This window comes from Symphalangus syndactylus, chromosome 10 (genome assembly GCF_028878055.3).
Source record: "Symphalangus syndactylus isolate Jambi chromosome 10, NHGRI_mSymSyn1-v2.1_pri, whole genome shotgun sequence".
Lineage (NCBI taxonomy): Eukaryota > Metazoa > Chordata > Mammalia > Primates > Hylobatidae > Symphalangus > Symphalangus syndactylus.
In genome coordinates, this window is record NC_072432.2 from 91003205 (window position 1) to 91017611 (window position 14407).

General features: G+C 48.4%; 2 protein-coding genes across 5 annotated transcripts in view; both read left to right on the top strand.

Annotated features, from left to right (window-relative positions):
* The window catches only part of ARF3 (ADP ribosylation factor 3), a 28216-nt gene extending 22740 nt beyond the window's left edge, over positions 1 to 5476 (top strand). The window contains exon 4 of the mRNA XM_063610653.1: positions 4408 to 5476. Within this exon, the coding sequence (XP_063466723.1) occupies positions 4408 to 4437 (30 nt within the window). The 3' untranslated portion in view covers positions 4438 to 5476. The remainder of the gene's footprint in view (positions 1 to 4407) is intronic.
* Positions 5477 to 9803: 4327 nt separating this feature from the next.
* FKBP11 (FKBP prolyl isomerase 11) lies at positions 9804 to 14132 on the top strand. Of its 4 annotated transcripts, none has more exons than XM_063610645.1 (6): positions 9804 to 10786; positions 10975 to 11040; positions 11438 to 11525; positions 11830 to 11863; positions 12237 to 12307; positions 13830 to 14132. In XM_063610645.1, the coding sequence occupies exons 1-6, from the start codon at positions 10652 to 10654 to the stop codon at positions 14105 to 14107; spliced, it is 672 nt and encodes a 223-aa protein (XP_063466715.1). In that variant the 5' UTR covers positions 9804 to 10651; the 3' UTR covers positions 14108 to 14132. The 4 variants fall into 4 exon arrangements, with proteins under 4 accessions (XP_063466715.1, XP_055151011.1, XP_055151010.1 ...); XM_055295036.2 differs by lacking the exon at positions 13830 to 14132 and adding an exon at positions 12489 to 13823 and having other exon boundaries at positions 9813 to 10786; positions 12237 to 12310; XM_055295035.2 differs by having other exon boundaries at positions 9820 to 10786; positions 13890 to 14132.
* Positions 14133 to 14407: the final 275 nt, after the last annotated feature.

Below are 14407 nucleotides of genomic sequence, written 5' to 3' on the forward strand. Positions count from 1 at the left end.
TGGACTATGGCAGTGAATAAACATGAAGGATAAACGTCTGGGCAATGTAATGACCTTGATCCTTCTTAAAACTGATGGCCTTGCATCAGCTCTACTTCAGGCGTGTGGTTTTTCATTGTCAGGATGCCAAGCCTCATCCAGAGATCCCACAAATGTCTTGAGGAATAGACCTTTTCCATAAAGCCTCCATCCTCCCATCGCACTCCCACCACTATTCTGTTCCTCCCCTGCTACCAGTGTCTGGCTCCAGGCAAAGAAAGGGATGGTGCTACCTTTAGGGTGGGTGAGGTCTGGGTGAGCCATGCAAGCCTTCCCCAATCTTAATATTTTCTTAAGCTTTGAGGACAGAGGTCTTCCCAGCCTGCTGTTGAGGGAAAGGGATAGGATTTAGGCATATAATAAGTTTGAGAGACCCAAGTGCCAGTGTGAAACATATAATTTGTATTCAGTTACTTCCCTGCTGCCTCCCCTGCCAATTTTCCTTTTCAGCACTTCTGTTATTAATAGGCCATCACCCTCAAGGACCAGTGCTTCTACCCATATATAACTCTCAAACTACTCCAACCAGACATGTCTTATCAATCCCAATGACTTTGAACATTACCCACCTACTCCTCAAGATCAGATGACACTTTCCTCCTTCCAGGCTTCTCCAAAGTTCTGCTTGGTGACAGGGTGCTGATAAGAGTATCTTTCCCAAGTGTTTTCTTTTCTTTTCTTTTCTTTCTTTTTTTTTTTGAGACGGAGTTTTGCTCTTGTTGCCCAGGCTGGAGGGCAATGGCATGATCTCGGCTCACCACAACCTCTGCCTCCCGGGTTCAAGCAATTCTCCTGCTTCAGCCTCCTGAGGAGCTGGGATTACAGGCATGCGCCACCACACCCGGCTAATTTTGTGTTTTTAGTAGAGATGGGTTTCTCCATGTTAGTGAGACTGGTCTTGCACTCCCGACCTCAGGTGATCTGCCCACCTCAGTCTCCCAAAGTGCTAGGATTACAGGCATGAGCCACCACGCCTGGCCAGGTGTTTTATTTCTATATTAGCAAATAGATATCTTTCAGAGCTACAACCTCTCATAATGATAATGGAGAGGACTTTAGGTGAATGGTGGGCCAGTGGGGGGGTCTTTGGACCCCTGAACAACTTGGGGAAGAGGATGACCTATTCCCATCTGTCCCTTAGCACTCAATTTAGAATGCCAGGAAGGAAGTAGAGGGGAGCCCTCTTGTGGCAGTTGCTGAAACCTTCCAGTTCTTTTGAGGGGACGGGATGAAGAGGAGACTGAACCTGGGAGGTAAATGCTTGCACCCAGCTCTTAGGACAAACAGCAATCCCATCTTCCAGAACATGCGTAGCATCAGTCATGGACTGGCGGAAGACTTGGACCCAGGGTCCACTTCAGGATAATCTGGGCAAGGGAGCTTCCCAAATGAGCCTGTAGAAAGCCAGTGGGAGGGCTTAGGTTGGCTAAGGTGGGATGGAGGGCAAAACCCTGCCCTTCATTGCAGTGTATAGGGGCAGTGACAGAGAATGAACTTACGTGTGGGTTTCTCAGCCTTGAGGTATAAGGTCTGAAGGCTCTGGGGATTCACTGCATACACCACTTCCAGTTCAAGCGCCTAGGTTGGTTACAGCAGAAAGTTGACAAGTATGTATTTAGTATATTCGATGTTTTTAGGCATCTGCTAAAAGCAGGTCAAACCACTGAACTCGGGGAGGGGTCTGGGGATCCATTTCCGGGATGCTGTAGAATCCTTTTGGGATATCTGTAGTGTACCACATTGGGTAATGAGAGTTGGGGGACACCCCTTCCATTGCTGCTGCTTAGTGTAGGGAGTGGTGTCTTTGGGCAGCAGTAATATTATTAAGAAAAGCTTTTTTTTTTTTTTGGAGACACAGTCTCTGTCACCTAGGCCAGAATGCAGTGGCGTGGTCTCGGCTCACTGTAACCTCTGCCTCCCAGGTTCAAGTGATTCTTGTGCCTCAGCCTTTTCCGAGTTGCTGGGATTATGAGTGCACACCACAACTCCCTGCTAATTTTTTTTTTTTTTGAGACAAAGTCTCACTCTTGTCCAAGCTGTAGTGCAATGGCGTGATCTCGGCTCACTGCAACCTCTGCCTCTCAGGTTCAAGCAATTCTCCTGCCTCAGCCTCCGAGTAGCTGGGACTACAGGTATGCGCCACCATGCCCAGCTGATTTTTCTATTTTTAGTAGAGATGGGGTTTCACCATGTTGGCCAGGCTGGTCTTGAACTTGTGACCTCAAGTGATTCGCCCACCTCGGCCTCCCAAAGCGCTGGGATTACAGGCATGAGCCACCGTGCCTGGCAGAAAAGCTTCTTTTCCAGTTCTGAAGAGTGTGAAGGTAGGAAAGCCAGAATCCAGTTCTCTCACTTTCCAACCCAGTAGCTGGAGAGAGAGTGTCATGCTGGTCACTGGGGAGTGATAGGATCCGGATGCCCGCCTTCCTCTTCAAGTTTTTCTTTCTGATTGGGTTTCCTGACCCTGATTGCTGGTATGGGTAAGAATGACTCTGAATTCCTGAGAAAAGGGAAGAGGGTTAGGACAGAGGAAATGGAATCATTTAGTTGGGTAAAGGGAGCAAAGCCACTGAAGGCAGTGGCTGGAGGTGTAGACGTGAGGAAGTTGGGTTGGGACCATTCACCATCAAGGCTTGAAGATGAGTGTCTGTTTGTGTGTGTCATGTTGGCTGTGAGTTGCAGAAGACACTATCTGGCCTCTAGTTGAGAAGCACTTCTGGCTTCTGAGCTGAACATGGTGGAGTAGAGAGGATACTCAATCCAAAACCCTGGCTATCTATGCAGAGGGCTGACCAGTTCTACCCATGTACCCTTCCTTCCCCCACCCTTCCTCACAAACCAGGCATATTGAGAGCTATCTGGCAGTCAATCCAGGCGAGGCAGCAGGTGTGAGAATGGGCTTGTCCGCCTGGCACCTGCTTCCTCGCACCTCTACCTTCACCCCTCCAGCCCATACATCGTTCAGGGTCCTCCCAGCACAGAATTGAGTACAAGGACTTTTAAGGCTTGGAGGGCGTAGCTTGGGTCTTTAACCCACAGGAATTCTTACTGAGTTCTGAATATAGTAATAAAGGGCACTCTTGGCTTTAGGTTATAGATAGGAGATGGGGAATCTGTTCTTGTCTTTGCCAAATCTTGCATTGATGGGATGATACCTCTTTGGTTAGAACAGCCATAGGGGAAGAGTGGAGGAAGGAAGTAAGTGCTTCATTCTTGGATGAATATATGCATAAACATACCTGAAAGAAAACATCTAGTCAGCTGGGGGTATGCATACCCTTGAAAATACAACACCAGGCCAGGCATGGTGGCTCAATTCTATAATCTCAACACTTTGGGAGGCTGAGGTGGGAGGATAGCTTGAGTCCAGGAGTTTGAGATCAACCTGGGCAACATGGTGAGGCCCCATCTCTATAAGAAAAAAAAAAAAAAAAAATATATATATATATATATATAAAATTAGGTGTGTATATGATATATATATATACAATTACATGTTTATATATATATATATATATATTTTTTTTTTTTTTTACTTTTATTTAAAAAAAATAGAGATGGGATTTCACTATGTTGCCCAGGCTGGTTTCAAACTCCTGGGCTCAAGCAGTCCTCCCACCCCAGCCTCTCAAAGTGCTGGAATTACAGGCATGAGCCATTGTGCCCGGCCAAAAAAAATGTTTTAATTAGTTGGGCATGGTGGCACGTGCCTGTGGTCCCAGCTACTCAGGAGGCTGAGGCAGGAGGATTGCTTGAGCCTGAGAGGTTGAGGCTGCAGTGAGCCGTGTTTGTGCCACTGCACTGGTGACACAGCAAGACCCTGTCTCAACAAAAATCAGATTTTAAACCCAGATTTGTATATGCCAACTCAGACTTTTACTTTATTAACAACCTGTGATAAATAAACACTTAAGAACAGTTAAAGAGCAGTGTTCTGCTTATTCTTTGGCACATAATAGTCATGCAACCTTGATGAATAAATGGATGAATTAATAAACACCATTGTCTTTAATCAAGCTGGGCATGGTGGGTGCCCCATGAGTGTTGGAAGCCCAGGTACTGTGGTAGGGTTTCTCCTACACACTGACAGAGACACCTTTAAGTGTGGAGGCTTTTCTAGCAATGGTTCTGTGATTAAGTTGTATCTCCAGCCAGGGGTGGGCCAACTCTCCTGTCTTTCCAAGAATCATCTCACCTTTCTCTGTTGTTTGGATTTCTTCTAACTTGATCCAAGGAAAAAGCTCCCTCTCTGGTCCCTCCAGGGTGCAGATGGGCTTGTGCTGCCTGTGGGTGGATATTGTGTTGAATAGTTTTGCCCTTTCCATTTCTACTACCACCCTCTCCTACTCTACTCCTCTTCCCCTTCAGGTTCCTGAACAGAGCCTCAGACCTGGATAAGACAATAGCCTTCCACCTTCACCACACTGTTCGAGTCTGCTGATACATCAGAGCAGTATGCTGTGCCATCCTTTTGCTTAGAAACTTCCAGTGTGTTCCCATTGCCTTAGTCTGACATTCAAGGTTCTTCACAAGTAGCCTTTTTTTTTTTTTTTTTTTTTGAGCCGGAGTCTCGCTCTGTCACCCAGGCTGGAGTGCAGTGGCGCTATCTCGGCTCACTGCAAGCTCTGCCTCCCAGGTTCACACCATTCTCCTGCCTCAGCCTCCCGAGTAGCTGGGACTACAGGCGCCCGCCACCACGCCCAGCTAATTTTTTGTAATTTTAGTAGAGACGGGGTTTCACCGTGTTAGCCAGGATGGGTCTCGATATCCTGACCTCGTGATCCGCCCGCCTCGGCCTCCCAAAGTGCTGGGGTTACAGGCGTGAGCCACCGCACCCAGCCTACAACTAGCCCTTAATTCCCTCTCCAGCCACCTCTCTCTAGTCTCTGGCCAAATCCCTTACTTTAGCCAAATCAGTCCATTCATTTTTCCCAAACATCTGGCCCTCTGCCTTTACCTACTTTCTCACTTGTTTAAAAATCCCACTCCAAGATCTAGCTCAAGTTTCACCTCCTCCACAAAGCTGCCTGTGCCCTCTGCAACCACAAGGACTTTTATGGTTTTTCCCCACGTTGGCTCCTTTAGCTCTGTTAGCACAACTCATTTAACACCTCCCACTCATTCCCTTGTATTGCTATATATCTTGTTTATTCGTGTAATATTTAATATTAAAAATTATTTTTATAACCTGAGAAGTAACAACTGAGCAGGAAAAAAATTATTTTTATAACCAAAGTAATTTTTATTGTAAAAAAATCCAAACAATACAAAAATATACAGAGCAACATGTGGGACATTCCCCTCTACTATTCTCTCTCCCATGCCCAAACGTAACCATCCTCAGCTATTTGATGTGCATCCTTCTAGTTCCTTTTCTAAATATATGTGCTGACACATGTTTGTGGAGGGGTTAAAATATAAATGGGCTCATATCACATCTGTTATTCTGCTACTTGCTTTTTTACTTAGGGTATATATACATTTGTCTTAGAGATTTTCTATATTAGTATAATTAGATCTTTTAATGGCTTCTCAGTATTTCATAGTATAATTTCTTCAAAATAAAACACACTGTCTAGAATCTATTATTTGGAGGGTATCGTGTAGCTAGTACTTAGCTCCAGACATGATTGCAACCTTGGCCTTGCCATCAGTTAACTGGCTCTTTGGGGGAGATAGGAAGGGAGGAATGGGGCATACACAAATAACTGCAACAAAAGGAAAAATATAATAATGTCTACAAGTGTATGCCTGGAGCTCCTAGCTAAGAGAATCAGGACTTCACAGAGGAAATGATATTTGAGCTTAGCCTGGAGGGAGCTTGGCAGGTAAAAGAAGTGTATGAGTTCAGGCACAGAGATGGAAACAGAAGATGTAGGTTTGTCTGATGCCACACCACAGTCCATGAGCAGGAAGGGAATTTGGCTCAATTCACAGACATTTACTGAGCATTGATGTGTCGGACACTATACTAGCAATGAAAATTTAGAAACGAGAAACATGAGGTTCCTGTCTCTAAAAGGGATTCAGTTTAATGGAATAAAAGCCAAGTTTGGAAAAGCAGATTAGGGCTGGATGACGGGCTTTCAGTTGTCATGTCAAGGAGTTGGAATTTTATTCACATGGGCAATGTGAAGCCATGGTAGGCTTTTTAGTGGGCAGATGATAGGACTGAAACTGTAGATAGCAGCAGTATACACAGTGGTCCAAAGTAGGGAGAGGCTAGGAATGAGGGGCTTATTATTTTTTCAGACAAGGTCTCTGTCACCTAGGCTGGAGTGCAGTGGTGTGATCATGGCTTACTGCAGCCTTGACCTCCTAGACGCAAGTGATCCTCCCACCTTAGCCTCCTGAGTAGCTAAGACCACAGGTGCACACCACCATACCTAGCTAATTGTTAAATTATTTGTAGAGATAGGGTCTTGCCATGTCGTCCAGGCTGGTCTTGAACTCCTGGCCTCAAGCAATCCTCCTGCCTCAGCCTCCCAAAAATGTTGGGATTACAGGTGTGAGCCACCACATCAAGACTTTTTTTTCTTTTCTTAAACAGGATAGAAGCTTAAAGGCCGGGCGCGGTGGCTCACGCCTGTAATCCCAGCACTTTGGGAGGCCGAGGCAGGCGGATCATGAGGTCAGGAGATCGAGACCATCCTGGCTAACACGGTGAAACCCGTCTCCACTAAAAAAAAAAAAATACAAAAAATTAGCCCGGCGTGATGGTGGGAGCCTGTAGTCCCAGCTACTTAGGAGGCTGAGGCAGGAGAATGGCGTGAACCCGGGAGGCGGAGCTTGCAGTGAGCTGAGATTGCGCCACTGCACTCCAGCCTGGGCAACAGTGAGACTCTGTCTCAAAAAAAAAAAAAAAAAAAAAAAAACAAGATAGAAGTTTATTTCTGCCTCAGTTAAAAGGTGTCTGGGGGCCGTGCATGGTGGCTTACACCTGTGATCCCAGCACTGTGGGAGGCCGAGGCAGGTGGATCACCTGAGGTCAGGAGTTCAACACCAGCCTGGCCGACATGGTGAAACCCCATCTTTACTAAAAATACAAAATTAGCGTGGTGTGGTGGCACACACCTGTAGTCCCAGCTACTCCAGAGGCTGAAAGAGGAGAATTGCCTGAACCTGGGAGGCGGAGGCTGCAGTGAGCCAAGACCGCAGCACTACACTCCAGCCTGGGCAAGACAGAGTGAGACTTTGTCTCAAATAAATAAACAAATAATAAATAAACAAAAATTAGCCAGATATGCTTGCTTGACTCAGGAGGCGGAGGTTGCAGTGAGCCGAGATCACACCACTGCACTCCAGCCTAGGCAACAGAGCGAGACTCTGTCAAAAGAAAAAAAAAATGGTGAGCTGGGTGTGGTGACTGATGCCTGTAATCCCAGCACTTTAAGAAGCCGAAGGGGGCAGATCACTTGAGTCCAGGAGTTCGAGACCAGGCCTGGGCAATATGGCAAAACCCCATCTCTACAAAAAACTTAAAAATTAGCCGGGGGTGGTGGCATGCCCCTGTGGTCCCAGCTACTTTGGAGGCTGAGGCAGGAGAATCACTTGAGCCCAGGAGGCAGAGGTTGCAGTGAGCCAAGATTGCACCACTGTACTCCAGCCTGGATGACAGAGACCCCCATCTCAAAAAAAAAAAAAAAAAAAAAAGGTATCTGGCGGCTGGTCTGAAGTTAGGCATCTCAATTGTTCATGGCCAGTTACAGATTGAACTCCTTTTTCCCCCTTCTCACTACTGCACTTGACTAGTCTTTTTTTTCCCCCACAAAGAATGGGGCTTCAGATACAACTGAAAAATAAAAGTGTCTGGTGGTAGGCAATCCAAAGCTGGCATGGTGGCTCTGCAATTAACAAGGACTTATGCTTCTTTTTGCTTCACCATCCTAGCGTGCAGCTTCCATCCTTATGGTCATCTCATGGTCTAATATGGCTTCTACAGCTTAATTCATCTCATCTACATTCTAGATAGCAGACAGAAGGAAGGAAAGATGATTAGGGGGAGAGAGAGGAGCACAGAAGGACGCTTTCTAGTTAACTCTTTAAAGGGCCTTCTTGGAAGTCCAAGACAATACTTCCAACACTTCTGTTTATGTTTTCTTGGCCAGAACTTAGTCAGTTGGCCATATCCAGCTTTAAGGGAGACTTGGAGATGGAGTTTTATGGTTTTTTTGTTTAACTTAAAAAAATAACTTGATACATAATTCGCAAACAGTGAAATGTACAGATCATAAGTATACAGTTTGATAAGTTCTGACAAATGCATACAGCCATGTAACCCACATCCCTCTGAAAATATAGAGCATTTCATCACCCCTGGAAATTCCCTCCTGCTAAGGGGACTACTTTTTTTTAAACAATACAAATGAGAGATTATGAAGGCTTCTTATCCTGAGGTGGGAGGGTTGTAGCTATGGGAATGGAAGGGAAGAGCTGGAGAGTCTGTGGAAGGAGAATCCAGAGTAGACCCGTTGGATGTGGGAGATGAGAGAAGAATGAATGCTGGTAGCAGAGCCACTAACAGAAACAGGAGATAGGGAGGAAGTCTAGGTTGTTACAGATGGATTGGAAGAATGAGTACAGTTAAGACTGTTGGCTGGGCGCATTGGCTCACGCCTGTAATCCCAGCACTTTGGGAGGCTGAGGCTGCGGATCACGAAGTCAGCAGTTTGAGAGCAGTCTGGCCAACATGGCGAAACCCCATCTCTACTAAAAATACAAAAATTAGCCAGGCGTGGTGGTGGGTGCCTATAATCCCAGCTACTCGGGAGGCTGAGAGAGGAGAATGGCTTGAACCCGAGAGGTGGAGGTTGCAGTGAGCCAAGATCGTGCCATTGCACTCCAGCCTGGGCGACAAGAGTGAAACTCCATCTCAACAAACAACAACAACAACAAAAACTGTTTTAAAAAGTGAGCCAGGCATGGTGGCTCATACCTGTAATCCCAGCACTTTGGAAGGCCGAGGTGGGTGGATCACCTGAGGTTGGGAATTCGAGACCAGCCTGACAGACATGGAGAAACCTTGTCTTTACTAAAAATACAAAATCAGCCGGGCATGGTGGCGCATGCCTGTAATCCCAGCTACTCGGGAGGCTGAGGCAGGAGAATCGCTTGAACTCGGGAGGCAGAGGTTGCGGTGAGCCGAGATCGTGCCATTGCACTCCAGCCTGGACAACAAGAGTGAAACTCCTCCTCCTCAAAAAAAAAAAAAAAAAGGTCTGGTGGTTCACGCCTGTAATCCCAGCACTTTGAGAGACCGAGGCAGGCAGATCACCTGAGATCAGGAGTTTGAGACCAGCCTGGCCAACATGGTGAAACCCCTTATCTACTAAAAATACAAAAATTAGCCGGGCATGGTGGCAGGTGTAATCCTAGCTACTTGGGAGGCTGAGGCAGGAGAATCGCTTGAACCTGGGAGGCGGAGGTTGCAATGAGTGGAGATCACGCCACTGCACTCCAGCCTGGGCCACAGAGCGAGACTCCGTCTCAAAAAAAAAAAAAAAAAAAAAAAGGCCGGGTGCGGTGGCTCACGCCTGTAATCCCAGCACTTTGGGAGGCTGAGGCGGGCGGATCACGAGGTCAGGAGATCGAGACCACAGTGAAACCCCGTCTCTACTAAAAATACAAAAAATTAGCCAGGCATGGTGGTGGGCGCCTGTAGTCCCAGCTACTCGGGAGGCTGAGGCAGGAGAATGGCGTGAACCCGGGAGGCGGAGCTTGCCATGAGCCCAGATCGCGCCACTGCACTCCAGCCTGGGGACAGAGAAAGACTCTCTCAAAAAAAAAAAAAAAAAAAAATGAAGTCTTTACACAAACATAAATGGGTTACGTGTGCTGCCCTTTGAGAAGTTTGTTGATGAAGGAGAAAGGAAATAGTAGCACCAGAGGAAAAGACCAGGGATTTACCCTGTTCTTACAGGAAAACAGCTCCTTGCTCTTTTCAGCTAGCTTTTCAAAGGACAGGGATAGGACAGGACAGCCCCCTGCCTTCTTTCGGATATTTGGATCTATAACCTCCAGAAATTCAAGCTGAAGTAGTTGGAGGTCGGAGAGGAATGGGACAACTGCCTGGGTGGGCTCTGCCAGCCAGACACTGCCAGGATAGCCACAAGGAGACAACTTAGAGGGTAGAGCAGACCAACCACGTTGGACTCAGGCAGTTCTGGGTTTGAATCCTGTCTCTGTCACCACCTAGCCTGATGACCTTGGGCACATCCTGAGCACCCTGTGCCTTATCTGTAAAATGGAAACAATTATGCCGACCTTTCAGGGTGGTTTTGAGGATTAGAGACTAGCTCCTGACACACAGTAGGTAATCGTAAATGGGTGCTATTATTTGGCCCAACCCACGTTATAGGACAGAACGTCTAACGGACGCGTCAGAACCTGCGCCCTCCGGATCTTGGAGGGTACAGAGGGCGCCCCTCGGCCTCCTCCCTTTCGGAGGTGGGGACAAGGTGGAGGAAGGGCTGCAGGAGGAGGAGCTCTAGCATCGCGACCCGCCCCGCCCCGTCCCGTCCAGTCTGGCCTGGGCGCCGCGGGAACGCTGTCCTAGCTGCCGCCACCCGAACAGCCTGTCCTGGTGCCCCGGCTCCCTGCCCCGCGCCCAGTCATGACCCTGCGCCCCTCACTCCTCCCGCTCCATCTGCTGCTGCTGCTGCTGCTGCTGCTCAGTGCGGCGGTGTGCCGGGCTGAGGCTGGGCTCGAAACCGAAAGTCCCGTCCGGACCCTCCAAGTGGAGACCCTGGTGAGGAGATAGTCCCGACCCTCAGCCCCAGTGGGTCGAGCCTTGTGGGGTGGTAATACTGGGATCTCAACGAACCTGGGAGCCGGGAGGAGAGGAAGTGCGGGAACTGAGTTGGGGGTGGTGCCGGGTCTAGGGGCGAGAACGGGATCTTTGGGAGAGCATCCGTGACCCCTGTAGTCCGATCGTAGGTGGAGCCCCCAGAACCATGTGCCGAGCCCGCTGCTTTCGGAGACACGCTTCACATACACTACACGGTGAGGGGTCTGGGGGGCCGGGGCGGGGCCTGGGAGGGGGCGGCGCCCTGCTGAAACACGTCAGCTTTGGCTTGGACACGTGGCAAGCGGCTCGGGAGAAGAAACTCGGGGCTCTGGGGTCCTCGAGCACGTGGCGAGGGGAGAGACGTTGCTCTTCCGTGCCTCTTTTCCCTCCTTGCTTTTCTGCCAGTTCCTACCTGGCACGGAGAAATGCAGGGTGGAGAGATCTCCGAGAAGCTCCAGCCTTCTGGGGCTTCCTGTTCCTTACAGCGGTAAGGGGAACGCTAGGCTGCCGCTCTAAGGGGGCTGCCGCCGCCCAGCGGTCCAGGTGTGTGTTGCGCGCCTGCTGGGAGGGAGAGGGTGCTAGCTGTATGCTCTTGATGCTCTCTCCCCCCAGGGAAGCTTGGTAGATGGACGTATTATTGACACCTCCCTGACCAGAGACCCTCTGGTTATAGAACTTGGCCAAAAGCAGGTGATTCCAGGTATGTGACCTGTGCCTCCCATTCCACCTCTTCCCAACCTAAGCCCTTTCTTAGCCTCTCCAGCTCCAAAGCTGCCCTAGAAATCCCCCCGGAAATGAGTAAGACCCTAGGGCTCTACCAGTTACCTCCTGAGGTTCAAACCTCACTTTTAGTACTCTACTTGTCCCATACACTATTGGAAGCCAGAGATTTAAGAAGTGAGGGAAAGGCCAATTGAAGATGGAGGAGGAAGACTTTGATCTTCATGTCATGGGATTTGGGGAAGGTGGATAGCTTCCAGTTCAGTTGTGTCTTCTTCCTCAAGGTCTGGAGCAGAGTCTTCTAGACATGTGTGTGGGGTGAGTATCTGGGCAGGGGTGGGCCTGGGTACCCCCTTTGCATGGGTAGAGGCTTTCTCTGCCATCCTCGCTCCTTAAGAAGCAGGAGAATGTGGAATAAAGGACCCTGCTTCCCACTGGACAGGTCCAAGTCAGTGGGACCCCTGAGGGCATTCAAAGCCTCTGTGCCTCTTGTGCTGTTGCTTTTGTTGGGAGAGTTGAGGCACATGGGGAGATGGACACCTTTGCTGTCCAGCCTGTTTGGTGTTCAGGTGGAAAAGTTCGTGTTTTGGGTGTGAAGATCCAGGGGGTTTTGCTGGAGGAGCTTCAGCTGGACTGAGGCTGCTGGCCTACCTCTCCTGCCTCTGGCTGTGACTGACATTCCTTCCCTCAGAGAGAAGCGAAGGGCAATCATTCCTTCTCACTTGGCCTATGGAAAACGGGGATTTCCACCATCTGTCCCAGGTAATCTGACTAGGACTCTCTCTCAGGCCATCAAAATACCCAGTCCCTAAGAGCTATAAGGAGCTATATACTTTGTCTGATGCTTGAGAAGGTCCAGACCAAGTTTGTTTAGACAGATAGGAGTGGCTAGGGCCTCCATCTACACGGCCACTTTTTTCCTCCTCATACCACCAACGGGGACTAAAGACAAATAACCTGATGAGGCCACCTGGCATGACTTCCAGCAGCCAGTAACTTGTTAGGGAGGAGACCTGCTTGGGCCACATGGGTCTGCTGCCTGTGCCACCACCTTTCCCAGAACACTGGACTTCTTTCCTGCCCTTTTCTACAACTCTACGCTGTGTCAGCTGTACAGCCACCCCCCTTCTTCCTTTCAGCCTCCATCAGGGAAGACAGTAAAAATAATCACAGTCAAGTAATTCAAAACAAAAAGCAACTGTTAAAGCCAAGTCTACCCCATAACTTTAAAAGCCATCATTGGTCACTGCTGATGTCTATTTTTGAAGGGTTGAGATGGACAGATTTCCCAAGATGCATATCTTTTGCTTTCAGTTCTAACAAATGTTCTATTAGCTAAAATGTGTTGTACTCCACAGAGTGCTGGGCTCATAATTCTTCTTCTTCTTTTTTTTTTTGAGACGGAGTTTCACTCTTGTTGCCCAGGCTGGAGTGCAATGGTACAATCTTCGCTCACCACAACCTCCGCCACCCGGGTTCAAGCGATTCTCCTGCCTCAGCCTCCCAAGTAGCTGGGATTACAGGCATGCGCCACCACGCCTGGCTAATTTTGTATTTTTAGTAGAGATGGGGCTTCTCCATGTTGGTCAGGCTGGTCTCAAACTCCCAACCTCAGGTGATCCGCCTGCCTTGGCTTCCCAAAGTGCTGGGGTTACAGGCGTGAGCCACTGTGCCTGGCTGGGCTCGTAATTCTTATCCTAGTTCCAGCTTAGAGGAAGGCCTGGAAGGAGGGTAGGGGGACCAAGGAGAAACTCTTTTACCCAAAGCCCTATTACCTCCCCATTCCCAGTGCTGCTTATTTGCACCTCTTCTGCCCACTCATTTCTGTTCCACCTGCCCCTTTACTTCTTAAGCAGCATTCTCATCCTTCTTCCTCTTCAGCTCTTATGTTGAAACTCCTCTTATCTCATAATCACGTTGAATGTGCTCATTGGTTGGTTGATTTTTAAAAGTCTAGTTTAAATCCATTTAATTTCAGCCCTGCAAAGACTCTATCCGTGTGGTTATTTGGAAATACGATAAATTAGTAGTTAGTATAGAGGGTTCTCCCACTTACAAATGGAGAAGAGCCTGTACGTTTCATATTCACAGAAAGTTTTCCTTCATTCAAAGACTTGTCACTGGACCCAAGCCACATGTGTAGTTGGGGTCAACATGATTATCACTGGACTCTGCTCGTAATCCTCCTCTACTCTTGTCTAAAGGAATTCAACCCCACATTTAAACCTTGTCAGCTTCATAGTTGTTGGCTTTGCTGTGGCCTACCCTCCCTATTTTCATTCAGATTCTGAGCCCTGGATAAAATGCAGAGAGTCTAACCCTCTCCACCCCTCTGCCTCTCCAGCGGATGCAGTGGTGCAGTATGACGTGGAGCTGATTGCACTAATCCGAGCCAACTACTGGCTAAAGCTGGTGAAGGGTATTTTGCCTCTGGTAGGGATGGCCATGGTGCCAGCCCTCCTGGGCCTCATTGGGTATCACCTATACAGAAAGGCCAATAGACCCAAAGTCTCCAAAAAGAAGCTCAAGGAAGAGAAACGAAACAAGAGCAAAAAGAAATAATAAATAATAAATTTTTAAAAACTTCTTTGCATTCTTCATCTGATACTTTCTGAGACTGCCTTTGAAAGTGAGAATGAGGTAAAGGGCTGAGGAAAAAAGCATTGTGAGTTGCATCTTGCCTGGCATGGGGGTGGTTGTAGGCCCTGGATCACCTCTTCCCCTGGCCTCCTCTTGCTGTCCTGACTTTAAGGACCTGGTCTTGAGTCTTCCTATAGGATCTCTAGGTCCTTAAGGTATGGGTTTTGGCTCTCATGGTGCCCTGATTCTGAGGAGGGATGCTTAATTGAGCAGTGAGTCTCC